This window comes from Phlebotomus papatasi, chromosome 2 (assembly GCF_024763615.1).
Source record: "Phlebotomus papatasi isolate M1 chromosome 2, Ppap_2.1, whole genome shotgun sequence".
Lineage (NCBI taxonomy): Eukaryota > Metazoa > Arthropoda > Insecta > Diptera > Psychodidae > Phlebotomus > Phlebotomus papatasi.
Window position 1 is genome coordinate 84,765,245 of NC_077223.1, and position 15,961 is coordinate 84,781,205.

The 15,961-nt window shown below is 32.8% G+C and overlaps 2 protein-coding genes across 2 annotated transcripts in view; one reads left to right on the forward strand and one right to left on the reverse strand.

Annotated features, from left to right (window-relative positions):
- LOC129804760 (protein bunched, class 2/F/G isoform) overlaps positions 1-6,384 on the forward strand; it is a 35,862-nt gene extending 29,478 nt beyond the window's left edge. The window contains exon 4 of the mRNA XM_055852352.1: positions 1,408-6,384. Coding sequence (XP_055708327.1) covers positions 1,408-1,623 — 216 coding nt within the window. The 3' untranslated portion in view covers positions 1,624-6,384. The remainder of the gene's footprint in view (positions 1-1,407) is intronic.
- LOC129804748 (serine/threonine-protein kinase ATM-like) overlaps positions 5,738-15,961 on the reverse strand; it is a 49,347-nt gene continuing 39,123 nt past the window's right edge. Inside the window, exon 6 of the mRNA XM_055852316.1 lies at positions 5,738-5,989. The gene's annotated coding sequence lies outside the window, so the exon portion shown is untranslated. The remainder of the gene's footprint in view (positions 5,990-15,961) is intronic.

Consider the following 15,961-nt stretch of genomic DNA (forward strand, 5'->3'; position numbering starts at 1 on the left):
TTAAGCGTTTCCCTGAGTTCTTTTGGTTTCCCTGTGGGTATTTCGAGAGGCTCAAGTTCCCCAGGATTCCTTCATTTCTCTGTGGGTTCTCTAGCCTCTTCGTGTGCTCCTTGCGTTTTTCAAGTACCGCGAGTTTCCCAGGGATTTTATAACCTCTTCCCTGAGCTCTCTTGGTTTCTCTTGATCTTTGGGCTTCCTGCGAGTTCCTTGAGATATTTAACAACTCTGTGGGATCCCTCGAGATCCTTTAGTCTCTGTAGATTCTTCGTGAGACCTTTTGGTTTTCCGTGTAATTTGAAGACTTTCCAGAGTTCCTCGTGGGTTCCCGTGGGTCTATAGGTCCCCCCGGTCAAGTCCTTTCTATTTACCCGAAATTAGTGCCCTCTTTATGGGGGAAATCACACTAAGGTAAATTAAGCTAATTGAAAACCTGCTCCAAATGGAAATTTTTCGCTACTTCAAATGGAAACGTCATTGTTTTCATGACAAATACAGTAATAAATTACTATATTTATATATTTTCTATACCTCAGTTTCATTATTTAGTTAATTTTGCTCCAAATAAAGGGAAAATCCATTCATATTCACAAATTTTAATTTGTTAATTTCTCAGAAAAATTAAAAGTGTCCCTTTTCACCATCGAATTTTTCATCGATTGATCATGTTTTCCAATGAAAAACATAATAAAGTGACTGTTGTTTATTCGTTTCGTTTAACATTTATGCCATATTTCTGGCTAATTTTGGTTAAATTAAGTGGTAATCTTTATTGTTAACGGTACTTGAAGTTTTCAAATGAAATAATTACCTATTTCGTGAACAAAAAGGATTTTTCTGAAGTGTCTGCAAATGCTTCAATAGGAAACCTCGGAAATATGACTTTTTTTGGAGAGATTTTCTTATTGTTTTAGATGGAAAGTAAGAAAAGACCAGGAATAAGAACAAATCCTGCACTCAAGAGCAACTCAACAAGGTTTTTGAAGCCTTTCGTCGCGGTTTCACTTACACTGTTTGTCTCCAATTAGAACCTTTCCTTGTCTCCATTTGGATTAATTTGTTTCCAATAGAGGCATTTTGCACTTGTGTGTTTTTCTTGTATTTAAGAAGTTTTCAAATTATATTTAAAACATTTTCACTAAACAGTAACATTCTAGAAGAGCCAAGGAGTAAATTTATGTAATTTTCTTTAGAAAAAATATGAACTTAATGTGTTGAATCTTCTGTCAAAGTTAAAGCGTCTGAAAATGGTTTTGAATTAGGACATTTACCCTACTCAGATTTTTTTTTACTGTGTAAGCAAAATACAAGAAGTGTAACAAGAACATGTCCTCTAAAGTCATGTTTTTTTTCTTTCTTGGTGACACCTTTGGGTACTTTGAAACAACCAACAATGAAAAATTTTTACAGGATTTGGTAAAGTCCCATTTGATGTTTGCTGTGAGGGAGGAAGTGGAAGTACTAAAGGAGAAAATAGCCGAACTGATGGATCGAATAAATCAGCTTGAAGTGGAAAATACAATACTTAAAGCGAATGCAACGCAAGAGACCCTTTCGCAATTGTCAGCGACACTTGCACAGGGAAAGGTTCAATCGTCAAATACAGGAAATGGATCTGTCTCATAAGTAGAAGAAAAAAAGGAAGTAACAACAACAAAACGGAAGTGAACGCAAAAAAAGGAAGGAAAGTTTTAACAAAATCATACACCAATTTTAATGCTAATCACACGCTTATGCCTCATTTTTTTAAGTTCATCCCCCTTCCCGCTCCCTCACACTTTTTTTTTTTTTTTAAATTAACGAAAGACAAGTAAAAGTCTTTAAATAAGTGAAAGACAGTCCCCAAACTCAAAAACAAAATAGGAAGAACAATAGAAAAAAGTGGCAAAAGAATTTACAACTTAGAATATATCAATGTTCTTTTTTTTTCTTCAATCAGCCTTCAATGGCTAAAATATCGACTATCGGTCCACTATACTTTCTGTTTGTTTTTTTTTCTGTTTGTGAAAGAGAGTCTTTTTTTTTACATAAACCTTCTCCATCCCTCATCCCTCAATCTAAAATAAAAAAAATCTCTCTTTCCGTTCTCGAGTCAATAATGTAATTTAAATGAACGTTTTTGCATATTAGTTTAATAGTAAAAATGATGCTATTTAAATAATTATTATATATTTGTTTTTTTTTTTGTAAATTGGGCAGAGTCACATGAAAGAAAGATATCTGAGATTGTGTAAAGGAAAAAAAACAAAAATATTGTGGACGCAGTGAAAAATTTGTAGGAATTATGTTGTATATATAGCACATGTTTAGAATTTAGGATAGACTCATAAGATAAATGATAGTGAAACACACACCAAAATAGTGTGTAAGATTAATTGTTTCTTTCCTTATCTGTTGTGTTTTTTTTTTGTAATCTGGATTTTTTTTTCTTCGTCAATATTTGCACAATTTCCACTGGGAGAAATTTGATAAAATGTTATACTGCGGCATTCAAGAAGTTAAGAAAAAAGATCTTTTGGTTTTTTTTCACAGGTTTGTAATACGAATTGGGAATTAAACTCGGAATTAAATCCCAGTAACATGTATTTTTTAGTCTCGTGTTCTTTGATTGGCTGGAGCTTTGATTGGTTTCAAGCGATAGGACTAAAATATTTCATGTGATCAAATATTTGATTACATAAATATTCGTGTGGATTTAGGTAAAAACAGAAAGAAAACCTGATTAGATCTCGTTCAAATTTGATGATATTTTATTGCCCAAAATGACAAAAAGGAACGCGTAGAAAGTTAAGAACTTGTTTTGCAATGACTCGGTCAGGAAAAAGCAAATTTCACTAGATAAACCATTCCGTGAATTATCTTTTCCCATGATTTTTGGGTGAATATAGATTTACAACATTTTGAATTGATTCATAAATCAAAAAAACCATTTGGAAATAGACAATTGAGGAAGGTGCGCGCATTACTATCACGAAGCAAATAAAAAGAAATACTCGAGAAAGATAAAAATCAATTACCGGTATTTTACCGATTGAAACTAATGCAGCTAGATTGGGTATATCAAGACCTTTCCAGAAAGTCCAAATTTGATCAAAACGGTTGAAAAATAAATCCTCTAGAGTGGTTAAAACGTCGACTTTCAAAAAATCAAAATGGCGATTTTATGTCACAGAAACGCATGATCGAATGACTATGTTCAGTAATAATCTATCCAAGAGACAATGTCACCTCAAAGCTTGTTAGTTTAAATTTTCGAACTTTCAACGAATTTTTGGGTAAGTGCTCTGTACGGGTACAGTAGGTAGAAAACTCAATCGGAAAGAGCTCTCAACTCGGGAAGGTTGTTACTGAACGTGAGGAATATTTCTCTGGGGCCAAAACATATCCATAAAGAAAACAAAATCGTTTCAGCCGTTTATGAGGAAGAAAGTATATTGGCATAACAATTTTTATGGGGTGTCACCGAAAATCGAAAGTCAATATCTTTCACAGTTTTATACTTTTATGCCGAGTAAACAGTTTAAAAACGGATTAAAAACGGTCAGTAAACATTAAAAAGTGGTCAGGAGAAATTAAAAATGAGCTTTAAAAAATAAAAAGTAATCAGTAAAAAATGAAACTTGGTCAGTAAAAAATAAAATATGGTCATAAAATATTAAAAATTAAAAAGAAACATCAAATTGTTCAGTAGAAATATTCAATTTGGTCAGTAAAAAAAATATAAAATGTTCTGCAAGAAATTAGTAATGAACCGTAAGATATTAAATTAAAAATAATATCAGTAAAATATTCAAATCAATCAATTGAAGTATTCAATCTTGATTTATAATTTAGAAATTACTTTTTCTTCGCTGACCATTTTTCAATTTTTAATTCTTTCAAATACTATTCACTCATAAGCGTAAATAATTAAAAAAAAAACATAAGAAACATGCATTATGTCTCTTGTTTTTTTTGCGTTTTGTAAAAAGAAAAAATATAAAGCAAACTGTAAATTCTGCATGACTTAAAATTAGGAAATATTCTTGACAAAGGCAAAATTGAGATTTTGGATATACGAGAACATTTTGCTCATTCTACTGGTCAGACTGGAAAGTTTTATAGAGCATTTTCATCTGAATAATATAACTTAATGTCTCCGGCACACCTTTTATATCAGGTCAGGATTCAGGATAATTTCATAAAGTCGAAATTCGCATCCCTCTCTTTCTCAAACCTATTGCATATGTCTATCTCACTCTTTCGTACTCTTCTTCTTCTTCATTTAAACATCATAACAAATTAAATTTAGTACAACCGAATTTGGAGTGCGAAAGAATGAGACGGACATATATGCAAAACGTTTAAGAAAGGGATGTGAATTTAGATTTTTGATTTCATGTCCTGATCTAAAAGGTTTGCCGGAGCCATTACTGACCAAATTGCTATTTTACTGACCAAATATGGCAATGTCTTGAAGCTAAAACACTTGTAAAAATTAAAGATTCACCGTTCATAAGAATCACGGCCAAGAAGGATACTTTTTCTTAAAGTACTTTAATAATATCGACTTCAGACTAAAAAAATAGCCATGTAGCTTAACTTCCCTAATTTTTTATCAAGCAAGACTTTGAGAAAATTTTTATTTGGGATTTTATGAGGAAATGGTGCAATAGATCATGAAAAAACTTTAAACTTGCGTGTCAAAGGAACACCTATTGGAATTCTATCAGGTTGCTTATGTTATGACCTATTTCCACCTAATTTTGTATCATTTGGAACATGAAAAGTGAACATCCTTATTATAAAACGTAGATTAATGGTAAACCGTCATTTTAGGGTCAAAGGAACACCACTTCGACAGGGAACCTTTATTGACACTTTCATCAAGATATTGAGATTTATTTAACGTAACTAATAAATGCAAATAGAATAGCAGTTTTTCAGAACACAAAAATTGTTAAAATACCCCTGAAATTGCGTGAAAATTTAATAGTTTTTATTACTTTTTTTTTAGCAAAGCCTTACAAGGAATCAATTCAAAATAGAAGTGAATCCGGTCACTTCACTTAGAAAGTCTGTATTCAGGACTCTTGAAAACAAAGATTAAGCAAAGTGATTAAATTGATCTAGAAGAGTTATCCCCGTTTATAAGTCAGTTAATCAACTGAGCTTAGCTTGGATGTGTAATTCTAACTGTGCTATCACACTTGCACATTAAAATTTTAATACGATTCACATTAATTGTCGCTGGTGAGAGTCCAAATGTGTAATTTGTGTGTTTGAATCATTTTATTTTCAAAATTTGATCTATTTGTTGATAAAAAGGTAGATTTGGCCCGCAAAATTTGATATAAATTGATGTACAGCATTAATGCGAAAAATTAATGCGATTTTCTCTTTAATTTTTTAATGTAAAAAATATTTATGCTTTAGGTAAATTTAAACTTAGTTTTGCAGGCCAAGTCCACTTCTTTATCAATAAATAGAAAAACCCCAAATATTAAGTGACTCAAAGACACAAATAACATATTTGGACGCACACAAGCGACAATTAATGTGAATCACATTAAAATTTTAATGTGCAAGTGTGATAACGCCGTAACTCCAAGCGTCAAGTACTATTTTATTAAATATCATTTTTTCTTAAATTTAAAATGTAAATTAAACAATAAAAAAATGAACTTTAATTTTAATTAAATTCATCCAACTTCGTGAATGCCGCAGTATCATTTTTTTCCCAATAACTAAAAACAAGAGCTTTTAGAAGCTTTTAGAACAGAAACATTTTAATAATTACATTTCCCTGAGAGACAAACATAATCAGAAATACAGAATAGAATACTTAAAAGAAAAAAAATACCACTTATCTTGCGTCAATCCTGGATAAAATGAAGATATCACCCTTCTCGATCCTTCCTGTGAAACATTCTCACGCCAACTAAAAAAAAAAGAGGTTCCCCGTTCTGGAAATGCCATCTTTGTGTTTCTCCAAAAGCCATTGTAATTTAATCTGCAGTGGATAAGAAAAAATAAATAAATAAGAAAAAAAGAACAATAAGAGATTTGAAAATAACCGAGTAAAACTTAGATATTTTAGAGATGGTCTCTTTAGAGAAAAAGAAATAATCTTATTAAAACAATTTTATTGTAATGTGCATAACTTATAGTAATTGAAGAAAAAGGAAAAAAAATGAGAAGTGATAAAAAGAAGTACTGTTGAAAGAGAGGAAAAAAATTATGAGAATGATTCGGATTCTCCAAAGGATGTTCTTGATTTAGGATCAAGCAACAAGACGCCTCGTGAAGAAAAAATCATGAAGATTTCCCTGCGGAGAATCCGATGAATTTAATCAGAAAAGTGTGATCTTGTAAATAGAAAAAAAATGAATAAAAAATAAAACAAAACTGATGAATAAATTTAATCATGTCAGACAAAGCCTTAATCATTCCGCAGAAAATCCATCAACATCATCAATCTGCAATATAACTAATTCAGAGAAATTTGCTGATAGAATCACGTCAACGCTTCGCACGAAAGCCAAAAGACAAGAAGTCAATCGAGTTGAAGGAACTATTGATTTTAAATTTTCCCTCAGTCCCGCCACGGAATGTGGTTCAATCTACCAAAGAAATTAAACAAAAAAAAAAAACAACAACTGAAGGTGATTCGCGAATGATTTTGATTTTGGAAATTTTTCTGCAACTCATACGAATTTATAACTTCGCTATTTCCAATTGGAATTTCTCAACGCCTCACAGATCATCACAAAATGAAATGGGATGATGCTGGTGAGAGAAAGAGAGGATATGGTCTAATAATTAATTGTTGCATGAATGAATTTCCATGTGATAAAACTTCCACTTGCACAAATTGCAAGAGATTAGGGCAAACACCTACAGCTCTCGAAGGTGAAACATCGAGGGAAGCGAAATAATTAACTCTGCAAAGAGAACTTTCCAAGAAAATATTTCAGGAATATTTCAATGTTGAAGGATTAGATACACAGGTAATCAATACAAAGGACATCTCATTCTCATATGAATAATTTTGCAGGTAAATTGGTAGTCATTTCACCATGAAAAGTCCATTTATATCAATTTCTATTTCAATGAAAGAGAATCGATTTTTTATAGACATTAAAAAACATCAGGAAAAATGCATCGTGGTACCATGGCATTGAGAGCATTTTAATGTTTTATAATTACGAGTACAGACTTAACTAACAAAACCAATAAAATGTCTCAATAAAACTATTTCCATGAAGTATTGCAGGATTTTTATCAAGCATAGAAATTTGGGAAAAAGGAGTGGAATTGAGTACTTTCACACAATTTACCGTTTACCAGGTTCACAACCGATTTATTGAATAGATTGAATCACTCAAAAGTTCGCCCAAAATAGCTTAAGAGTAATATATAATTGAATTTCGGATAAAAAATAGTTACCGGTCATGAACCGGTTGAGAATCGATTGGAACCGATTAAAACTTGTCAGAAATTCCAAGACCTTTCCAACAAGCCCAAATATGATAGGGGAGACTGGGGTAAAAAGTCACAAAACGGATATTTTATTTTTTTACAAGCTAACCGAGCACTTCCAAAATTCCTAATTAGCACAGTTTTATAGAAAATTTACCGCTCTACAACTCTGTGAAAGTCATTTTCTTCTATTTTGTAAGGAAATATATTTATCGAGCCGTTTTCTAAAAGGTAATTTTGTGATCATTCTCAAAAATTCTGGGGCAAATAGTATCAGGTATAAGATACTATCACATTTTGCTTCGCTTTATTACGGGATTCTGTAAATTTAAGTAAAATACCTAGATTACATATTTTCATAGGAAATTTATTCTTCTACACCTTTGTAAAACACCGTTTTCTCTATCTGAGCGAGAAAAGCGCATTTTAAGGTATTTTACAAAAAAAAAAACACACAAAAGACTGCAAATCGCTTGACAATGCAAACAATAAGCGGTGACACATAGCATTGACGTTTCTTTTCACGGTGGAACATCAGAAATTGTTTCGGTTTTTGTTACTTTTTGCTCCATAGCTTTTGTTACTTTTTACCCCAAGTAGTCGTTTTTAATAAAAGGATTTCTGGAGAAAAGAATCTTTGTAAAATTCTAAAACAGATAGCGGATTCGTATTCAAAGAATATCCAGATAATTTGGGAAATATTCACCAGTGCATCAAATTTAAAATAAGTATTTAAGAATTTCAATATTTTTTATTTTCTAAATTCCTTGTTCAAATTCTAATAAACTTACGACATTGAAAAAGATCTATGAAGGCTATCTATGGAAAAAAATTTCAGTCGCTATCTTATTTATCTTGGGAGATATTGAATTTTAAAATTTTCGATTTGTGACTTTTTGCCTCAGTCTCCTCTAATGCCGTTCGAATTAAAAATCTGTAAATTAAAAATAGCGTCAGAGTGTGCAAAATTTGGAATTAAACAAAGAAGACTTTATTTTCGGACACTTCCATTTCCAAAGACTTCCTCTAACTGTACACCACTTCCGACCCTAATATCTCCCTCTTGGATCTCAGTTTTCTAGGAACGTCGTTGAAAACGGCCGGTACGTGATATAGTAAACTACATCTGAACAGTTCATTCCTAGGAAGAGATAAGTTCATTTGTGGACCCAGCGACCCAGGCGCGATCCACGCCCCCCCCCATCATAAAGTAGACATTGCGCCCAAAAAAAAAACACATTTAGGGCCCAAAGGACTCAGGCTAATTCTCGAGAATATTTAGCCTGTAAAATTTGGCGATAGAGATTCATCCCAAACTGATATACACTGTGGGCTTCATCGATTAGTATTATCGATTAGAGGTCATTTACATGATTTTCCTTTATGATTTTAACCTGTGTCTATTTGGGTCCTAAAGTCTTAAAAGTATATAAATACTTAAGAAGTCACTTCTACGCTTCTGAAAGATAGAACGGTTGGCAAACCTTTGGGCTCGAATGACGGGTGCGCGAGTAGTTTCATAGGTGCCTCTTCAAAATGGTAATACGTAGAGCAACTTGGATTCCACGCAGTAGATATGCATAGTCCGTAGCACATTTATTGGACAAAGACGGGCAATGCGATAAGAAGGACTTATTAATGGTAGGACCGAGTTTGTCAAGTTTTCAGTGTGGGCTTTTTAAGACAGCAGCTCATCAATGTGGACCCCAAGATAATTATGTATAACCGGACATGAATGGGATGACGATACATGTGTCCAAATTGAATACCAGTACAAGAGGGTTAGTGGCAAATTATTTCAGAAATGAAACTGCTAGACCTAGATGGCAAAAAACAGCTGGACTTGATACTAAGGGCCATCTGGTGATCTACCATGTGCGCTATGACCAGTTGAAGGTCATGAGAAACATTATCATAAATACTGACCCACGCAGTACCTCTGTAAATCAAGGCAATAACATCCCCGTAAGCTGCAATCTTACCGGATACGGGCAGACCAAGAAGGTCATTTATATATAAACCAGGAAGAAGATGGGACCAAGTACGGTTCCCTGTAGCACTCCAACTTTCACTTTACTTCAGCTGGGGCACTAATGGAGCCACCCTCTCACACCGACTGTGTTCTTCCCTAAAGGTAAGAGATAAAGAGCTCTAATGCAAGACCCCTAACACCCAAACCCTCTTATGCAGAAGGTTTTATGCGAGACAGTGTCAAAAGCCTTAGATATGTCCAAAAACTCTGCCCAGACTTTCTCACTGGCGTTAACGCCCCTATATATTTCATTAAGGACAACCTCCATCGCCCTCTCATTTATTGAGCCAACTACTCCTAAACCAAACTGCATATCATTTAATGTATCTTTTCGAACAGCTTGGAAAAAATCGACATAAGGGAGATTTGGGGGTAGTTTTCACCTGCAGTCCTATCACCTTTTTTGTAAATACGGAACCACAGTGGCAATATTGAGATACTACTGGGGAAAGACACCCCTATCTATACAGCGGTTCATCAAATAAATAAGGACATCAAAACTATTCAGGACCAGTCTTTTTAGGCACATAGTTAAAATCCCATCACAATCCAGAGACATTTTTTAGGAAGGTCCTTTATAATCATATACAAGAATCGTATTTTGTAGACTCTAAATAGCCCAAAAAATTATTTTTCCCGGTATATCCAATATTTTTCCTTGGGTACTGTTAGAGAGCTCCAAAAGATGCAAAGGAATCAAATGCAGTTAAGTTCACTGGATATTATTAGATTACTCTAATTCCAGAATGTCAAACCTAGGTCACTTATGCCCTAGACATACTAACGACTTAAGCCGAGAGATGATTTAGTGGAAAATTATGGAAATGTAGTTTAACCATTATTTTCTAATATAATTACGCTAAGCCGTCTCTCGTCTAATCCTCAAGTCTGTCAAGGTCCTTACATCATAGTCAGAGCAAATAGAATAGCTTTTAACCCTTTAAGGACGATTGGGACACCGGTGTCCCAAAAACAAAACCATTTTTCTTAACTATAGAAAGTTATTTTGTTCTCTAAATAGTCAGGAAAAATGGTTTTTGTTTTTGGGACACCGGTGTCCCAATTGTCCTAAAAGGGTTAACGCATTGTGTGCCCTTAGAACATTGCATGCATATTTCTTTTATTTCCAACAAGAATTTTGAAATTTTAAAACCAGAAGAAATAGTTAATAACTTAAACTATTTAAATAAATAATATTCCTGGGAGAAATTGAATATACCCTTAATTAGATATTCATTTTCGTGCAAGCAAAAAGTCTTTAACATTGAGCGAAAACAATAAACTGACCCTCTTGGGAGAAAGTCGAGCAATAAGTTACAAATAATATTTTGCAGATGATCGATGAAAACGAGAGATGCTAAAAGAAGAGGATTTACCACGAACGTGAGTTTCATATTAAACTCTTTTTCATGGGAAATACAGTTTATCACTCGATGAAGAATGTTTAATAACACTTGTTTCTTTCTCACTCTCCCAACAATATAATACAAGTAGCATTCCGTGTTGGATTAGTTTGTGAAAATTCTTCACAAAAAAACCATTTCTTAGGTACTTTTTTTAGCAGGTGTCATTGTCATTCGCGAGAATAAAAGAGAGATTTATATTATTCACAAAATGTTTATAAATTATTGAAGAACTTTCTTGTTTCTTGTCCCCTTTGTTGTTTACTATTTTCTTTTTTTTCTAACGTATAACTTAAACGCCTTAACTCTTTCTGGACCGCAGCATATGCTGCAAGCCAATTTCACAATTTTTTAATCAAAAATATCTAAGCTCAGGAATTAATTAAGGTCCTACAAAAAAATATCTTACATTTAGATATCCTTATAGTTTGTAATCATCCACAAGAATCGGATTTTTATCAGTTATGAATAATTAAAAAACGTCGTTTTTTACATAATATTCATATGCTGCTTTGGGTACTCAGAGTCCCAAAAGAGACGAAAGAGTTAAACCAACGTCACAAACTCTTAATGATTTCGTTCGCTCTCAAAAATCAACTCGCCGGATGAGGAAAATCCACTCAATCCATGAACAGTCAATTTGTTTTCACACAAATCCATTTAATGACGCTCGATTGAGCTCCCAATCTTTTCAACTCAATTCTTTCACCCAAATTGCCAATTTTTCACTCAACACAATCAATAAATGTTCTTAATGTATGAGAAAATTACAGCAAAATTTTCTTTGTGTTGTAAAACTTTTAAATTTTGAAACTTTTTCCAGTATTTGAATTTCTGAATTAATTTACTTTGATTATCTCAATTTTTCAATTAATCACTTTGTTAGGCACAATGGATGAGATTAAAAAGATTTTTGAAAAATATAAATTGAAAAATGAAGATTGATGGTGTTGGAGTGACTTGTATACATTTTCCCTCCATGGTATTTAGTCAAATAAATGTTACAACTGGAATTTTCCAAGGGGGCCAAGCATTGTCGGAAGAAATGGTAAACCGTAGGAAACATAACAGTTCTTTTCTCAATCTTACAAGATATATTTGAAAGAGAGAATGAAAGTGTTAACAAGTTTTAGGAACTGATTGTTCAAGAAATTGTTATTACCATTTTTAGGAATAATAAATTCATGCATAAATGATTTTAGATGCATGGTGCAAAAATTTCGTATGTTTCCACGTCTAATAAATTATGTAAATTTCATTTTTTGTGAAATATCCGGACTTAAATATTCAGGAAATTAATTGAACACAAGATCCAATATCAATATTCCAATGTGATAAGATTTCGTGCAATTTTCCTTCCTTTAAGATTATACATTTTTTATTTCTTTCTTAAATATTACACTATAGGGTAAAATGAGGTAATTTGGAACCATTTACAATTTGGGTCACTTGAGATTTTCTCACTGTTTCAGATGAGCAAAGGGAAAACAAAGACCGCAAAATAGAAGAAAAGGAACAGTTTTCGTCCTTTTGAATTTGAATCTCTAAAACAGTGAGACAATCTCAAATGTCCCAAATTATAAAGGGTTCCAAAGTACCTCATTTTACCCTACAACTACATTGATAATGTGGAAAATTGATTTTAAAATAAAAATTTCCCTAATATTTGGGATTATTATAAATTGATCGTATTCATTTTAGTTATTTCTTCGATTATCCACTCATCTTTTAAGAATTAAATATGTGTGATTTTTTTTCAATACCTTTTTTTAACAAAGTCTAATGTCGCTTATGTATTTCATAAGGAATATTAAAATATTTTATAACCTCTCAATGTGATCTTTAAAAGTTGTGAAAAACGTGAAAAACTAAGTTCTACCTTAAATTGAAAATTTCATTTAAGGGATTAAAAAATAATAACTTTTTTAAGGAAATGAACAGAAAACTTTCCTTATTTTTTCTGTTCAGTTCTTAATACAACGTTTGAAGGGTTAACGACGTCAAATTGGGTATGGAAAGACCCACATACAGAACATTCTCCGGAAAAGCTACGGGAGCAATTGTAAGGACGTAAGGAGGCTTCGACCTCAAGGCACACCTAGGGCAAGGTGGCATTATAAAAATCTGTACCGGCATCAATAGATACGGTTCCGGCTAGAATCCTAAAAGCCAATATTCCGAATGCAAAAGAACACGGAATGTCGCAATCCTGAATATGGATTAAAATCTCGTATTGGTTAAAATACAGAAAAGACAAAATCCCGGATGGGCGAAAATCCCAAATAGTCAAAATCCTAAACGCCAGAATCCTCAAAGTCAAAATCCCGAAAGAAACCTAAATCCCGAATAATCAATCAAGATGCTGAAAGGGACGTAATTATACGGAGGATCATGTGTGGAATAATTTCCAAAAATACAGAAAAATCTCCCTTTGTCTCCAACAAACGCACAGCGTTTGTTGGAGTAAGTATCATGGAAGTAGCTATGAAATTTTTAAGAATTCGGGATTTTGGCATTCGCGATTTTGACGGGATCTCCACCCCAAATGGATAATATGAATCCGGATTGATTAAATACAGTTGCATTGATTTAAATTAATTGTGAAAATTAAAACATTATAAAACATTATAAACATGATAAAAGTGATAAAACTTATTAAAGGATCACCAAAGAAAGTTAATTACAAAGAAAATGGAATTTTGGAAAGTAGGGAATACAAAGGGCTTTTCTAAGACCAGTTTGTTCTACGCCCGTCGAAAAGCTTCAAAATCTACAATCTAATTGAGGGTGTTTTAAGAAGCTCAAATTCTTTAACCCTTTACAGACGAGCGGGATACCTATGACCCAAAAGCAAAACCATTTTTTTCTGACTTATTTAGGAAACTTTTTTAGGAGTTATTTTGCTTCAACTTAAGGGATAGTGTTAATTAGGAGGCCAAAACTTAGCTGTTTTCGCGATTTTTTTTGTGGAGAAGGAAATGATCAAGCTTCTTGAAATTTTTATTATGCTTATACATTATTAAAATTCTTAAATAATTTTTTTCGAGAAAAAATATTACAAAATGGCAGACTAATGAGTAATCCAATGGAGCGCCTCATCGTATCACTGAGAAAAATATCTAAATAAAATCAATATTCGTAAGTATATTTCATAGAAAAACTAAGAAAATTGTGAAATCAGAACTCTTTTCCAAAGTTTTTGAAAAAAGATGCATTTTTAGGACAAAATTGTGTCTTTAGCATGATATAAAAAATAGAAAAATTGGTTTTTATTAATTCTTTTAGTTGAGCTAGAAGAGAATTTAATGCTGAAGAGAATAAGCGTTTACTCACCGCGATCGGCCCGTAAGTTTTTACTGGTCGAACTCAAAGAGGAAGCAGTTATAATCGACTTTTTTTCAAATTGTCACCGTCCTAGAGCTTAAACGGTAAGAGATATCAAATTTCGGTCTTCGGTGACCCCCAATAAAAAAACGAAATCTCTAAACGCTTTTTTTATTTTTCCACTACCCTCTCTCCATTTCCTACAAAACCATGTTATTTTTGGTTTATCTCGAAAACAGCTCCTACGATTTCTTTTATTTTTGGATACGTTTTGGAGGTGGTCCAGGCGAATATTTCGTCCAAACATGACCTAAAAAAAATTGGCCATCTTCGAAAGTCAAAGTTTAACTGATCTTGAAATCAGTATAATGAATCTGTTGAATATCCGTGAGTGACTTATTTTCCTCGTGTTTACATTTTTTGTTTGTCCATATGCTTGTAACTCATGCCAGAACATTCTAAAATGATCATTTATTTACCAATTTTACCAAAGTAAAGTATTTTGTTGGTAAAGCATTTTGAAATGCTTTACCAAAGCATTTCAATTTTGTGATTTATGATTAAATTTGATCTCTAATAAGATAAGTAAACACCAAACGATAAGTCGAAAAATTAATTCACGGAGAGTTCTATCTCGTGAGTTCGAGCATTCTGCAAAGCTGGTACGATTTGCCATCTCTTTTTTTTTAATCTTTTCCGCAAATTCGAAGAAATTGTAAATATAAGAATTGGAGAAAACGCGTTCCAAAGTCTTGGATATTCTCCTGAACGCTTGCAAATCCACTCGACAAGCGTTTGTTTTCGTCTCTGTATCTTCGAAAATACTTGAATGGGCTTCTGAAATTTTTATGGTATGTTCTTAGATAGTTTACATATCGATTCAAACAATGACCTGCTTCAGAGTGAGTGGTATTATAAATTACCCCTGGCGCTATGTATGGTGGAGTCAGCGTGTCATGGGAAGGCTCAGAGTGTGGATGGTGAGCCTGCGAATCCCAGCAGGAAGGTACTTTAGAGAATTTATCGTTTTGAGCAATAAAAAATAAATCGTTTTCCCAAACTTGTAATTCAGGCTCCCCCCTTAAGACAAAATCTTTGGGTTTTTTTTGCTTTAAACTTGTATTAAAAGATAATTCAATGTCAATTTAATCTAATTGGAAATATAATTACAATTTCTTGAAATTGCAAGAAAGTGTCTCAGGTGGTATGTTGTGTGTGCTGAAATATGATGGTGTCCGTGATTAAATTTCGGAAAACCAGTCAATTTTTCGCGATGCTCCGGACAAAATTCAACCATTTGGAGATAATTTTTGAACAATTCAGTTTTTTAAAGTTTGTCGACGAATGTCTTGACCACTTTTTCTTACCTTTTCTATAGGTTTTAGATTCAAATTAGAACAAAAAATCAAGTCTTACTCTTAGTAAAAATTTTTTTTCTATCAATCGTGAAATTGTAGGTTGCAAAATTTTAATTTTTAAAGTTGGATATTCTTTCAAAGCCATCTTAAGCACAAATACTCTCAATGACTATCCCCTTGATATTTTTTTCGCTAATTCTTTTTTGAGTTATAACTATTCATAAACCTATCTAACCGTCTATTTTACAAAAGAAGATGCTATTTTGAAAATTTCCCACTACAAATCAACACTGATGTGCTGTAAGAAAAAAATATATTGAAGAAAATTCTAGTGAGAAAGTGCGTTCAGCAGTAAATTACATCCGTTACCCTACATCGTGCGTGTA